We start from the raw sequence: 15079 nt of genomic DNA, 5'->3' as shown, positions 1-15079 counted from the left end.
TAAATGCTGGAGAGGGTGTGGAGAAAAGGGAACACTCTTACACTGTTGGTGGGAATGTAAATTAATACAGCCACTATGGAGAACAGTATGGAGCTTCCTTAAAAAACTAAGAATAGAATTACCATATGACCCAGCAATCCCACTACTGGGCATATACCCTGAGAAAACCATAATTCAAAAAGAGTCATGTACCACAATGTTCACTGCAGCTCTATTTACAATAGCCAGGACATGGAAGCAAATTAAGTGTCCATTGACAGATGAATGGATACAGAAGATGTGGCACATAAATGCAATGGAATATTACTCAGCCATAAATGGAAACGAAATTGAGTTATTTGTAGTGAGGTGGACAGAACTAGAGTCTGTCATACAGAGTGAAGTAAGTCAGAAAGAGAGAAACAAATACCGTATGCTAACACATATATGTGGAATCTAAAAAAAAAAAAAGGGTTCTGAAGTACCTAGGGGCAGGACAGGAATAAAGATGCAGACATAGAGAATGCACTTGAGGACATGTGGAGGGGGAAGGGTAAGCTGTGACAAAGTGAGAGAGTGGCATTGACATATATACACTACCAAACGTAAAATAGATAGCTAGTGGGAAGCAGCCACATAGCACAGGGAGATCAGCTCGGTGCTCTGTGACCACCTAGAGGGGTAGGATAGGGAGGGTGGGAGGGAGACGCAAGAGGGAGGGGATATGGGGATGTGTGTATACATACAGCTGATTCACCTTGTTATACAGCAGCAACTAACACAACAATGTAAAGCAGTTATACAACAATAAAGATGTTAAAAAAAAATAGTCGCTTCAAAAAAAAATTCTTAAAGAAGATCTCAGCGTCACTCTCTCTGGGTCACATGCCAATGTCTTGGACCAATCACTATGGACAATGTGAGGATACATTCTATGACAGACCAGGCCTGTCTGGTGGTTGGGGATCTCCATTCGTGGATGAATGGAAAGTAGGGTATTTATGCCATAAATATTGACATGGCTGATTGGATGTGGGAAGAGGAGGGAAAAAGAAACAAAAGATTAATTTGAACTTTTGATTCTAGGCACCTGGGACAATGGTAGCATCATAAATAGAAATAGAATAGTTAGACGTAGTCACAGTTTCAATGGGAAGTTCATATGCCAATTAGCCACGTTTCTCCAAAGAGACAGAAGCTACAGGCCAATAGGATGAGAGTGTGAGCGCACGTGTGTGTGTGTGTGTGTGTGTATGCCCTGATTTAAGGAATTGGCTCACATAATTGTGGAGGCTGATGAGCCCAAAATCTGCGGGGCATGCTGTCAGGCTGTAGACCCAGAGCAGAGGTGGTGGTGCAGCTCAGTTTAAAGGCCCATCTGGAGCAGAATTCCTTCTCCCTAGAGGGGCGTTCGTCGTTTTTTTCCTCTTAAGACCTTCAACTGATTAGATAGACCCACCCACACGATGGAGGCTTATCTGCTTTATTCAGAGTCTACAGATTTAGATGTTATTCTCATCTAAAAAACATCTGCACAGCAAGTCGAGACTAGTATTTGACCAAATAGCTGGGGACTGTGGCCTAGCCAGGCTGACACATAAAATGAACCGTCACAATATGAGGAGGTGATGAGAAGCCTCTGGAATGTTTGGGTGCAGGAGGAAATGAGGGTTTGGAACGCAGAGCACAGGTCGGGGGATGTGATTGTCATCAACACAGAAACGAGAGTAGAAGTCATTGGAGAGGATAAGATAGGTAAAGGAGAAAATGCAGAAGAAAAAGGGCTAAGGATGCAACCCTAGGGAAAGCCAGCCTGAAAAGAAGACTACAATGCAGTGGTCCCTCGGGATCCTCGGCAGGACACTCCCACGAATACCAAAATCTGAGGATGCTCCATCCACGGGCTCTGCATCTGTGGATTCAACCAGCACGGGACAGGAAATACTACACCATCTGCGGGTGGCTGAATCGTGGGTTTGGAACCCGCGAATACGGAGGGCAAGGGTGCCAAAGTGCACCTATCGGTGAGAGAGGCAAGAGTAAGAAGAGCCCACCGCTGTGGAAGCCGAAGGAGGAGGACGTTTCAGGACAGGTCGGGTCGGGGTGGGGGGTGAGAACGTCGCGAGCAAGGGGATGCAAAGGACAGAGGAAAGCCCCCAGCTTGGGCAAAGGAAGACGAGGATCTCAAGCCGTGCTCCTCAAAATGCCATCTGCAGACCCGCCCCGGGCTGCACACCGCCCAGGCCCACAGAGGGAGTGAAACTGAGAGTGGGCACTTTGCAATCTGACGGCATTTAGGGGTCATTTTATACCAGTTGAATTCAACAATAATAACAACAAACAAGGCTTGTATTCCCTAAGTCTTTTTCATTGCATTTTCCTAGTAATGTATTTTTTAAGTGGTGCGTGGTGACTTGGGAATGGAAAACGCTGGTCCTTTACAGTGGAGAGCTTGGGCTGCACTGCCCGGGATGGAGGTGGCTGGCGAGGATGGCAGAGGCAGAGGAGGGGGCGGCCAGGACTGGGCGGCTGGCTGGCAGATGGTGGCAAGGAAAAGAGAGAGCAGAGCGCTTGGTGTGGTGCTGGGGGAAGGAGAGTTGTCAGAGGGGAGTCCTGAGGAACTGGAGAGTGTGGTAGTGGTCCAGGCTCGTCCACCCACGATTACAAAGCATAAGAATCTAGAGTTCTTTCATGACTCATTTGGCAGCAAACCTGACTGGATCGGCCCAAGGTCATGCACGGTGTTCATTTACCCACCGTGGTACGGATATGCACACATCTGCTGAAACCTGAATGAGTCTGCGTGCGGGATGCTGGCCCAGGTCCCACTGGGAGTTTTGTAGCATGCTGTATAGACACGAAATCTGTTTCTAAAAGCTGAAATATTCTGAATTCCACAACTCGTCTGGCCTCCAGGTTTTTGAACAAAGAACCGTGGATCTGTATTTAGGACGAGGAAGGCCGAAACGTTCTTTTAGAGAGCAGAATGCCAAGGATGGGGGTGGGAATGGGAGAAGGGAGAGGTGGAGCGCTAAGTCCGGGGGTGGGTTTGAGAGGGGACGATAAAAAGCACAGAGCTGTGGGGTAAGGAGGGAAGTTTTTTTTCCCCTGGTGAGCTGACTGCACAGGGGTTGGCTTTAGAAGACGGCGAGACTGAGATGGGAAAATCTAAAGGTGAGAAGCACGTAGCCTCCACCTTCTAGGGACAGGAGGGCCGTGGCCTTGCTGCTTCTCCCAACCCTCGACCCTTCCTCTGACCAGAAGCTCCACAGGCTGGTTAGAGCATGAGTCATGAGAACCGCAGGCATCAAAGTTCAAGAAAACCCTCGCAAACCTCCCCGCCCTTGTCTACATCCTCTGGTCTAAATCACAGGGTGCCAGGACTTAAGCAAATTAAGGGAACTCATACATAACATCTGTAAACCTCAGTGCTGTGAGTGAGTGAGCCTTTAAGTCCTGTGCTTGCCCGTTAGCCGAGCTCCTCTCCTTACAGAGAAGAGAGTTCCTCTGTATTTCCCAGCTTCAGTGGGCAGGAAGGAATGCGCCCTCCACAGGCGCTCGGCAAGTCAAGGGTGGACGCTGGTGTCTCCACAGCCGCCCAGTCTCCGGCCCACGCTGGAAAGGCATTCCTCCGGCAGACGAAATAAAAGAGTGCAGAGAGCTGAAGTGCTTTGTTTGCTTTCTAAAATGAATCAAACTCTTCAAAAGCTTGGATTCAGCAGCGCCGGGTGTGCTGCGTTCCCACATCACATTCCTACCGTCTTGCCCTCCCCACTCCGACCCCAGGCCCTGCATTACTCAGATTCCTTTGACTCCCTCATCAGCGCCAGCTGGCGGCTGCCTGGGCTGCTCAGAAGGGCCGGATGCCCTGGGACAGGGCCTGCTGGACATTCACTGGCCTCAGCTGATGAGGGCGGTGGGGACAGAAAGCAGGGGCCCTTGAAGGACTGGGTCAGCGGGCTCTCGTTGGGCCCCAGGCAGGAAAATGCGTCTCCAAACCCTAAAGAAATGGTTTACCCTGTGCCTCCAGTTAAGTGGCTATTGGGGGTTTGAAACACCGCCCCCCCTTTTCTTCCACACCCACCTCCACCCTGGAGTCACACTGGATGCCAGATGGGGAGGGTGACTTTTAGCGGCCCATGTGTCTGGAGCATGGTAAAGCTCAGGAGTGGATTGGAAACAGAACATCCAGCCCCATCCGGGAATTTAGGGCACGCAGTCCATAAATCTCTCCGCTCATTCCACCTAGATGGTAGCAAAGATTGGATAGTGGGAAGGGGATGGCAAAGCTGTAGCATAAAGCACCGTGATCTCACGTCCTACCATCTAGAGGGTGATGCTACGTACGCGACGAGGGGTCAGGAAGACTTCAAATTTAAGAATACACAAGGGAAGAACAAAAAGTTACCAAGAAGGAAACCATGGCACCTTTGTCACTGCTTATTTAATACATATTACGTAGCAATATCACTGTGCCGGGCCCTGCCTTCAGAAAAGTAGAGGCCGTCTTCCATCCAGTCACGCCACTCCTGTTTATTTGGTCTTGGCAGATCACCTTGACCGTTGTAAAAACCCACAGTCCAAGTTTCTACCCGCAGAAGAGATTTCCATGACAGTTTCATGCAACAAATTGTTTATTTGGACAAACTAAAGCATGCAATAATAGAACACCTCAGGGCTGGAGAAAAGGGAGGGAGCGTTTGCCAGCTGCCTGCACAGTCTTACTGTTAAAAGCTCCTTCTCTTCTACTGAACCTCATTCCTTTGTCCAGCTGGATACATGTAAATAGTAGCAATCTAAGCCTCTGCACATTTATGATGATGAATAAACCTAAATCTTTATTACGTGTTTCTAACTTTTCTTATTATTTCACCCCTAAGTTAACTTTCCCAAATACTTCATATAAAGAAAACACTAAATGCTAAGATGGCGCCTCACAAATGCTTGTCATATTTCACTAGAATTGAGTGGATTTACTCGACATATAATTTAATCTGTTACGTTTTTTAAGTCCTTCGTGGGGGGGAAAGGTAGTAATTAAGTATTCTAAAGTTATAATATCAGTAGTATGTAGGTGTATATATATATCACCAGAAACTTTACAGCTGCATGAGTTTTTCAAAAATCGAGTCAAGGTATTGCCAACAATCGCCCCATTTACAGGAGTCTTTGTAGCATGTTAGTGACACGGTATTACCTGTATTCTTGCAGGGTGTACCAAGGACTCACCCTTGATAAAATTAAAAGCCACCTCGTAGAGTCTGGGATGGATGGCAGAGGGCAGTGAGAAGAGGGAAGAGGGTGGTGGACTTTTAAAAGGGTGGTGACAGTGACACACTTATAAACTTGACTGAGTGAAAAGGGGCAGTCAGACCTTGTAAAGGATTCATAGCGTGGGAATCCACATGTCATGCGTGAAGGTGAAGAGAGACCTGGAGGAACCACTGCTAATCTCTTTAGAGCCCCACCTCACCCCAGGTGGCTCGTCATTGAGGAAAAACAAGAAATAAGTCAGGGAGGAACCAAGGCAGAAGTAATTCAATGATCGTGAGTCAACAGCCTTTATAGTAAACACCACCCTCCATCTGCAGAAACTTATGTTAAAACAGTGCTTTGAACAACTTTCAGAAAACGGATATTCTTCCTAGGACACTGCTGTGAAAAGGGGGGAAGATGGGTGGGCTCTGGGTGGCCTTCATGAGGTCTCTTGTGCCAAAATAGGAGTGGAGGGAAAGTGAATGAAAGCTCCACCCCACACACGGAAGGAAGCCTGGAGACTGTTCTGAGCGTCTCTCCAATAACAGACTTTCATTCATTCCAAGAGCTTGACCCGCTCAACAGATACACGAGGGCGGTTGCCTAGAGTGAGAGGTGTTCTTCCCCTGCCTGCTGAAAAGTGGCTTATTCTTTTCATATTGACATCGATGAAGGCTGGGCGCGTGGACAAGGCCTAGGGCTTTGAGAAGACGTAGATGCGATGCAGTTACCTACACAGGTGCAGAAGGGGATACGACAGAAGGAAAGACAGGATCCTCTTCTACAAGTTGCTTAAAATCTCACTCTGGGGGAGGCACCCTCACGGGTGAAACAATACAAGGCAATAACTAAGCACTAAATGATATACCACACACAAAACGCTGTATACAGAATCCTATGAGGATCTTTTCTCACGTGTAGATTCCAAGGCCTACAGAATCCAACTTAAAGGGGAGAAGCCGAAGCTTCCACAACTGGTTTTTAAAGGAGCTCAGATTTGGGAAGCCCTGACCTAAGCCATAGGTGATGAAAGACACAGGGGGTGCGGGGGTGGGCAATGGGGTAATCAACAATGGAGAGATTTTCTAGAAAAGGATCCATGCAGGAGATGGGGTGCAAACTGGGGGTAAACGGGATTTAGGTAAGCAGATGATGAAAGGAAGGCAGTCTAGGCAAGAGCGACCACACACACACACACACACACACACACACACACACACACACACAAACACGCACACACACACAGGCTTGAAAGTATGCGTAAGATGTGTGTGTGTGTGTGTGTGTGTGTGTGCGTGCACTATTAGCCTTAGTCACAACTCCAGAGCAACACATGTTCCTCAGGTAGGCTTAGTCCCACTAGGGTAGAGATGCTAAGTTATCAAACTGACAAATGGAGGCTCAGATAATGAAGGCACCCAGAGGAAGCCTGGCAGCCATGTAGCACACAGACCCGGGAGCCAGAAAGCCTGGGTTCACATGCCAGACCTGCCACTCCCCGGCCTGGACCTTTGTGCAAGTTGTGGAAGCCTCTCTGAGTCTCAGTTTGGTTACGTGTAAAACTAGAACGCTACGACCCACCTCATTAGGGTTGTTAGATGAATATTAAGAGAAATGATGTTTGTGACGGCCCAGCACAGGGCCTGGTCCCTGAATGAGCCAGTGGACTGAAGGAGAAAACTCTCAATGGCTCATCTTTGTTTGGGGACGTTTCTGGAGACCTGTAGAATTGAAAAGTTGCTGCCTCGGATTATCTTTTTGAAATAACTTTGTTATAATGAAGATTTTTTTTTTTGAAATTGGTATCAAACTAAAAATGCTAAAACATGGCTCTAGAGTGGGTATTTCTATGTTGTTTCTCTGTGGCTGTGGCAGAATTTATACTTGTCTGAACTCAGGGATGGATACATCTTGCACTCCTCTAGAGCATGCGTCAGCAAACTTGCTCCAGGGAGGGCCAGATAATACATTTTTTCGGCTTTTCAGTTTTTAACTGCCTCTGTCGCAGCTGCTCAAGTCTGCTGTTGCAGCTCACAGGGAACGTGGAGATGAACGTGTGCGCCTGTTCCAATAAAACTTTATTTAGAGACATCTCATGAAATATTATCCTGCTTTAGATTTTGTTCCAACCACTTAAAAATGTAAAAGCTATTCTTAGCTCGTAGGTCATATAAAAACAGGCGGCCCACAAGCTGTAGTTATCTGACTGACCTGTGCGCAAGAGCCAGGACTGGCAACAGGCCTGACCTGGTTGTGAAAAGGTGCATCCTAGCTCAGGGCTAATAAATGTAAACGGCACTCCCGCCCTCAACCGCGAGTTTCCCCACTGCCTTCCTAAGCAACAGGCAGAACCTCAGAATTACACAAGTCCTTTGAAGATGCACCGGTTCTCTTGCTCATTCATTCAGAAGGCATTTCAGCTTCTATAAGGTATAAGCCTGCAGGGCACACAGAGTTGAACAAGATACCAGCTCACCTGGCAGCTGGGGAAACAGACATCAACAAACCATCATGAGACAATGTGTCAGAACCTTATGCTAGGGCCCTGGTCCAAGTCCAATAGGGGCATAGCACAGGGAGGGAGGGATTCGTTCTGAAAAGGCGAGGTGGGCAAAGTTGGGGGTGTAGACAAGGAAGCACAAAAGAGCAAATGTTGGCACTGGGCTTGATAGCAGAAGAGTGAAGGGAGGACATTCTGGGCAGAAGGACCCGTCCGTGCAAAGTCAGGACTGTACAAGCGACTTGGATTCAGTGAGTTCGCCCCTCCACCCTGCCCCAATGTGTTGCTACAGTGTGGGATGTGGGTTGCGAGGGGAGGTGAGATGAGGCCAGAAAGTGAGGGTGGGCTCCGATTATAGTCCAGCCCAAAGCATGTGGATCCTGTTTTTAAGGCATTGGAGTGTTCCTGGAGGTTTTTAAACATAGTAGTAACGTGATCAGCTCTGTATTCCAGAAACTAAGCAGGTAGCAATGTGGAACATAGAGCAGAACAAGGAGCCATTTCAAGCAGGGTAACTAAAAGGAGTGACTGGAATAAATCAGACAGGAGATACAGAGGACGGACCTAAAGCACTGTCTGTGGTTAGGATGCAAGCTGGTGGCCCCCGGGCAGGGCACCCCCAGAGCAGCAGCTGTGTCCTCTCTACCAAGGGCTGGACTGGATGATTCCCAAGGTTGCTTTCTGCCCTCGCAGGCTCTGACTTCCCCCTTCACTCTCAGCGAGCAGCCAACATGGGCGCCTCCTAAATTGTGGACGGAAGAATCTCTTTCCTCTAGCATCCTCTCTGAGATTTTGCTGTATCCACACCAGTGCCCGGCGGCAGCTGGAAAATGGTTTGGATGGCATCTGTGCCATTTCCCTTGCTCCGGCCTGCACGGGCATCTGGGGAGGCCGAGAGAGTGCTGGTGAGCACAGGTTAGTGTCCGAGCCCTGGGGTCCTGACCCATTTTATGAGGCTACCCATGGGAGCATTAGGGTGGCTGCATAAACCAATCGACGGTGTTTTCATAGCACAATTTAAACAGTATCTTTTCATCCAGAGGTCAGGTGATGTAGATGGAGATATAGATGGAGAGGGGGCTGCTTCTGTATTCATTGAGAGCATTTGTGTTTCCCCAAAGGGTTCTGAAGGAAACAGAGCAGATGACACTAATAAAGTAACAGCTATCAGCATTACGTAAACTGCATTAAGAAAGAGTTCAATACTTTTTAACTAATAGTCTACTGTCCCTGAGTGTTTAAACAAACCAAGGGTAAAAACAGAGAAATAGATCATATCATTCCCTGCTCAAAACGTTCCCGTGACTTCCTGTCACACTCAGGAGAAAATCCAAACGGCTGTCACCTCCCTCTCTCCCTCCGTCCCCTGGGTACCCCTCTCTGGGCAACCTGGACTGCTCACTGGTCTTAAATACACCAAGCTCACTTGTATCTCGGGCCCTTCCCATGGGTCACTTCCTCTGTCTGGAACATTCTTTCCCCAGATCTTTGAGTGGATTCCTCATGTTGTTCAGATTCCTGCTTCAATATTACCTCCCTAGAGGGCCTTACATGACCACTCGCTCTAAAATGAGACTCTCCTCACCCACCTTGGTCTGTTTTCCTCTAGCAATTTTTCCTGCGTAATTTTTCTTCATGGCATCTACCACACCAAAACTGTACTAATATATTTCTTTAATTTTTGTCCTCCACTCCTACTAGACTGTAAGCTTTGTGAGGGTAAGACCTTTAACTGGGCTGTTGTTGTATTCTCCCTACCTAGAACAGCCGTGGCACGTGGTTGGTTCTGAATTGATATTTGTTAAATTAGAAAGCTGCCCGGTGATAGGATGGCACAGAGATGGAGGGATTCCTCCATCTTTTTCTGAATGCCCACCACACGTATAATATTGATAATAGTCTAATAGTGATAATAGTTATAATTAACATGATCATTTAAAATTAATTTATATCATATAACAATAATATTATAATGATATATGATGTTAATGTTATATGATATAGTAATAAAATAATGTATAATAAATTTAATATTAAAATAATAATTAATAATGTAATAATACTAATAAGCCATCATTTACTAAGGTCTTACTATCTGCCAAATACTATTAACTTCTATCCACGTTAGTTCATTTAGTCCTCATTATAATGCTAGCAGGTTGATATTATTGTCTATTTTACACTTCAGGACACCAAAATTAGGAAGTTAGAAATTTGTTGAGATTCTAACACATGTTTAACTGACTCCAGCACCCTCATGCTTTTCTCTATATAACTAACAATACGACGACCCAAACCACCTTGAAATAAACTTCAGGTAGGTTTTCAGGTATATTCTGTACAGGACAGAAACAGGAGAGCAGGAGAGCCACTTGGTGTGAGTTAAGCTTTTACCTAGAGAAAGAAAGAGCCCTGGCATATGCTTTGGGAAACTCTTTAAAAGCATTAAAAAGGGGTGAGATAGTGTTCACTATTCAGTAGTACTCATCAAACAAAACAGAAGGTGGATTCAGCTTTACTGCTTAGGAAGCCAAAGGAATGTTATCTAGATCTGCTGGAGGCCACAAGACTCATCTTACAGATGAGAAGGCCTTTGACTTATCCAGGCAGACACCAAAAACAATTCCCTGCCAGCTAGACTCTCACATAAGTCTGTGGGACCCTTAGGAAGATCCTTGCAGTGTAATGTGTCTCATGCTTGACGTGTGTTCAGAAGGACCTTGCAAAATCACTCAGGCTCATTTTCACTCCAAGGCTAAATGAGGGAAAGAGGTCGAGTGGAGGTCCCAAACCTGTGTGTCAACCTCACTATGACCACCTTGGTGGTGGGGTGGGGGGTGGGGGTCCTGTCCAGGGAATAAGTGCCACATTAAACAGTGATCTAAAAAACTCTGAGCCCTGTACCCTGTATCCGGAAACCACTTTTGTAGGACAGCTGCTCTCCTGTTCTTTTTGCTTAGATCATAAAAGTAGAATTTTTTTTAATAAAGTTTTTTGTTTTGTTAATTTTTGCCTGCATTGGGTCTTCGTTGCTGTGCACAGGCTTTCTCTAGTTGTGGTGAGTGGGGGCTACTCTTCATTGCGGTGCGCGGGCTTCTCATGGCAGTGGCTTCTCTTGTTGCGGAACACGGGCCCTAGGTGCACGGGCTTCAGTAGTTGTGGCTCACGGGCTCTAGAGCGCAGGCTCAGTAGTTGTGGCGCACGGGCTTAGCTGCTCGGCAGCATGTGGGATCTTCCGGGACCAGGGCTCGAACCCATGTCCCCTGCCTTAGCAGGTGGATTCTTAACCACTGCACCACCAGGGAAGCCCCATAAAAGTAGAATTTTAATCCATTGGGAATTGGGAAGCAAAAAAAATCAAACTGATTCTGATCCAACTCAGTCAGGAGAAAAATAAAGGCTGATTTTTCCATCCAAGTCGTGTAGTCTGGTTGGAGTCCTTTCCATTCAGGGACAGCTATTGTCTGTACTCATCGAGTCTCAATCCTGAGGTCCCATGAAAAGGAATTTTCCCCTCACTGCTCCATTCCTCAGAAGAGTTGCTGAAGGTGACCATTTCTGTTCTCTCCTGGGTGATCCTCTCTCTCTATAGAAAGCATGAAGTTGAACCAAATGCTCTGTGCTTCACTGGGAAAAGACTGAGTTTTTTTAACTAGGCTCGTCAAACAGTGGGCATGTTTTGTTCCCTGGATAATAAGTGTTGGTGGGTTAATGGGTCATCTTCAAGAGAGAGGTCAGAAGGAAAAACTGCAGTGTTCAAAGCTGGAACTAGAAATGCCAGCCATCAAAGAACACAGTACTTGGTGAACAGTGATGATGTATAGGGCGTGCACTGGCCAGCCCCATCTAAGAGGTTACAGCTAACCTTTATCCTCAGCAAAACCGGAGAAGGTCTACTGAATGTGGCTGACACTCAACTCTGTGAGGCCCTCGTGAGAAGCCGGCCAGGGAATCCCTGGTGCCTGAGCTACCAAGTTCCTTTTCACTGAGGGAGAATTGTATTCTGGCTCCTTGCAGACTGACATTGCAAGTACTTTGAACATTGAAAAGAACAAAAAAAGCAAACAGCCGCAAGAAAGGGAAGGGGAGGGAGGAGAGAAAGAGAGAGAGAGATATCAGCAGGGGTAGTTAGTAAAAAGGGGCCCGGAGACAGAAAACCTTTTGTTCCCCGAGTTTGTTTCATGTAGAGATTGTGAGGTGAACGGCTTTGAAATGAAATGGGTTTATGAAGGAGTTGCTAGGTCACAGGAAGAGCGACTGTCAGACTGCTTTCTGAATTCCATTTCTTTAAAATTTGGGTTAAGCTTAAAAAGAATTTATCTCCTTTTCCAGGGGTTTTGGGGGTGGGGGTGGAGTAAGGTTCGGGAAGGTTCCTGACTTTATTTTCCACCCTTTCTGACAATGTAAAAAGAAATGATCACATTACAAGTTCTTTGTCAGTTTTCAGGAGTTAAGGGTGGGCGGAGCTTCCGCATTACCTTGGCCCACTAGCCAATGGCGGGGCGGTATGCAAATTAGCTCCGTGCTCGGCTTGCCTCAATCAAAACAGTGAGCTCAGAGGCTTGGCGGGCGTAGCGGTGCCGGAGCTCCGCGCTGCGCTGACAACTGGCTGCAGCTGGGCCGTTCTCACTTTCATTTAGCCCAGCGCTCGATGGAGGGGCGGACACGCCAGTGCTTAATGCAGTCTAACTAGTGTAGGAAAACGCCTCAATTCACCGCTGCCGAGATGAAGTATAAGGTAAGAGAGTGCCTTTTACAGAAGGTTTCCGTGTGTGTGTGTGTGTGTGTGTGTGTGTGTGTGTCCGTGTCCGTCTGTCCTCTGCAGGACAGCTCCTCTGCAGGGACCCCTACTTTGCCCGATTGTGTTCTGTTTTGAGATGGGTCTCAGTCACTGGGGTTGGCATACAAGTAGGCAGGCAGTGCTCCAGCCTCTAAGACCCACGCCGGGAGCTCACAGTACACCCGGTCCACCACCCCTGAAAGTCTGGCGGAGCTGCAGTGGCCACTGTAGATCAGAGGGTGTCTAACTCCATGCGGAGCGCCCCTTAGCTCAGCACTCCGCGCCCGGGCCTGGCCGCCACTGTCCCGGGAGACGTAGTAAGAGAGGAATCAGAACTGCTGAGCCTCTCAGCCTGGCTCTTAAAGCAGTTTTCAGCCTTTGCTTTAAAGCGTTTGCTTCGGGAAGCAGTTTGCCATACGTACTTTTAGTGGAAGAAGTTCAAACCCCAGGTACCCTTATACAGCTGATGATGGAGAATTTCGACATCCATAAATGACATTGGATTCAGAACCAATGAGTACTTGCCATTTCTTGAAAACACTTTCATTGGCGTTTGAATGGACTGAGGGTCTGAAGGCTCCAGCGAGCTTATTGTCCCTGAAACTCATAGTGGTGTCAGAACACTCAGCAGCATATTTTCCCAAGCATTTCTCACCTTCGTGTGTTTATTCTCGGCAAAAGGATTATAACTTATTTAGAAGATCCCCTTTTGTCTAAGTTGCCCCCATCTAACCAGGCAAGCAGCTTTCAGAGACCCCTATTCAGAGCCGACTGCAAGGGATTGGATATGAATTTTGCTTGGAGGATGACTACGTGTGTTTTAGAATAGATACAGTCCCAGTGCGTTTAAACAAACATGCTATTATTAAAAGGCGTTTAGGCAAGGTGGTTATGCTTTGGGATTGGCAATTTGAATCACCTGTCTGACCTTCAAGATTGTGCTAGCTGAGAGCTACTTGGCTTTCTTTCTGAATTACCTAGGTTCTGGCTCATCCTTTTTTAATGTGGGGTTGTAAATACTCAGTTCTGGCTTATAGCCGCTGGCTAACCTCAGTGATAAACCTGTTATTCAAAAGCTATAAATCTTGTTCAGTAGCTCTAAATCTAACTGTTGAAAGTCTCTATTGTGATGCATGAGTGATAGCTCTCCTTGGAAAGGTTAGAACTCTCTGAAAGCAGAGGTATCAGTTAGCACTATACTATCAGCTTTCCATTTTCTACCTCAATAGGAGAGATCAGGGGAATGGATAACCCTGAAGATTCTTAATATTTTTGACTTCAGGATGCAACCAGAAACAAATCCTTCTACCTGGCAGGAAAGCTCTTTCTTGAAATGGCTCACCCGTATTTCCACAGTTCCTTTATTTAGAACAGTGATAGGATATCATAATGTCCTATCTCCAGATATCACTTAGCCTTCAGTGACTCTTTGCCCCTCTTCTGCCTATTGTGAATGCCTTTAGTTTCATAAAAACCAGCTTGAAGGGGGAAAAAAGAGAAAATACGTTCCTACATTTATTATTGGAAAGTATAAATGGCTGTTTTTAACGTTGAGTGCCGCAACCTGGAAAGTGACAGAAAAGTCTAAAGTCACTTTTATTCAGCGACCTCATCATGTTTAGTTTTACTTTTGGGGAAAGAAAACATCACAGCAGCTGACGCTGTGAACTGTGATTGCCATTCATGGGGAAAACCTGCCTCTCTGCCGGGTCTTACCAGTGTCGAACACCCTGCCAAGTGTTGTAAATGTGTGATGTTTATTAGCTCGCGCACATCTTCACCAGCAAAACTGCTGACTTCCCCAACTAACCAAATGACAGATTGACACCTTGTGGTGACTATAAAAGGAACCAATAGCTGAAGCAATCTACTTTCCCTTTCTTATAAAGCCTGTTTTCTCTCAAGTTAATAATGGACTTTGTTTCAGGAGAGGATTTTGTAACTAAGTAGAGGAGGTGGCACAAAGGTAGACGAGTGGTAAATAACAGTTCTTAAGACTCACCAGGCCAATACAGAATTCCATATTTAAATCTCCAATTAACTCCATGAGGTGGTGTTAATACTTTATACTCATTTTCAAATGTGGAAATTGTGGCAAAGAGAGGCCAAATAATTTATCCAAAGCCGCACAGCTAAAAAGTGGAGGAGCTGGGATTTGAACCAAGGTGATCTGGCTCCAGAACTTGTGACTTTAAACCACTATTAAAGAAAGAACTCTCTGTGACCTCCCTAAAATGTGCTGTGTGACTGGTGTTTTCTTCTCCCAGGAACTTTAAGACTATGTCATCTAGAGTATTCCTGCACATCAAGGTAACGATTATATAAAAGACCTTTCGTGCTTATTGAATAAATCATAAGAACTCAAGAAAAAGTATTCCTGCAGGATAGATTCTTTTTTTTTTTTTAAGACAGTAACTCTACAAAGCAAAGTGAAATGCATGCTTGGTAGTGTTGTTTAATTCGAGCCACTTAGGTAGTAAAACCAGATAATTATTAGATTGTAAAATCCTGGAGTCAGGAATTACCTTTTAGGCACTATATTGCTCTAAACACTATAAATTTAG

General features: G+C 46.2%; 1 protein-coding gene across 2 annotated transcripts in view; it reads left to right on the top strand.

The window, feature by feature from the left end:
- The window catches only part of NEDD9 (neural precursor cell expressed, developmentally down-regulated 9), a 281456-nt gene that overhangs the window by 223911 nt on the left and 42466 nt on the right, over positions 1–15079 (top strand). Inside the window, exon 1 of one of the 2 annotated variants that reach the window (XM_024763716.1) lies at positions 12290–12473. The exons of the other annotated variant lie outside the window; for it this stretch is intronic. Within the exon in view, the coding sequence (XP_024619484.1) occupies positions 12462–12473 (12 nt within the window). The 5' untranslated portion in view covers positions 12290–12461. Of the gene's footprint in view, positions 1–12289; positions 12474–15079 lie in introns of those variants that run through there. 2 annotated transcript variants of the gene reach the window in all.

The sequence above is a fragment of the Neophocaena asiaeorientalis genome, unplaced genomic scaffold (assembly GCF_003031525.2).
Source record: "Neophocaena asiaeorientalis asiaeorientalis breed wild unplaced genomic scaffold, Neophocaena_asiaeorientalis_V1.1 scaffold427, whole genome shotgun sequence".
Taxonomy (NCBI): Eukaryota; Metazoa; Chordata; class Mammalia; order Artiodactyla; family Phocoenidae; genus Neophocaena; species Neophocaena asiaeorientalis.
The sequence above is the reverse complement of the archived record's forward strand: the minus strand, read 5'-3'. Positions and strand labels throughout refer to the sequence as shown.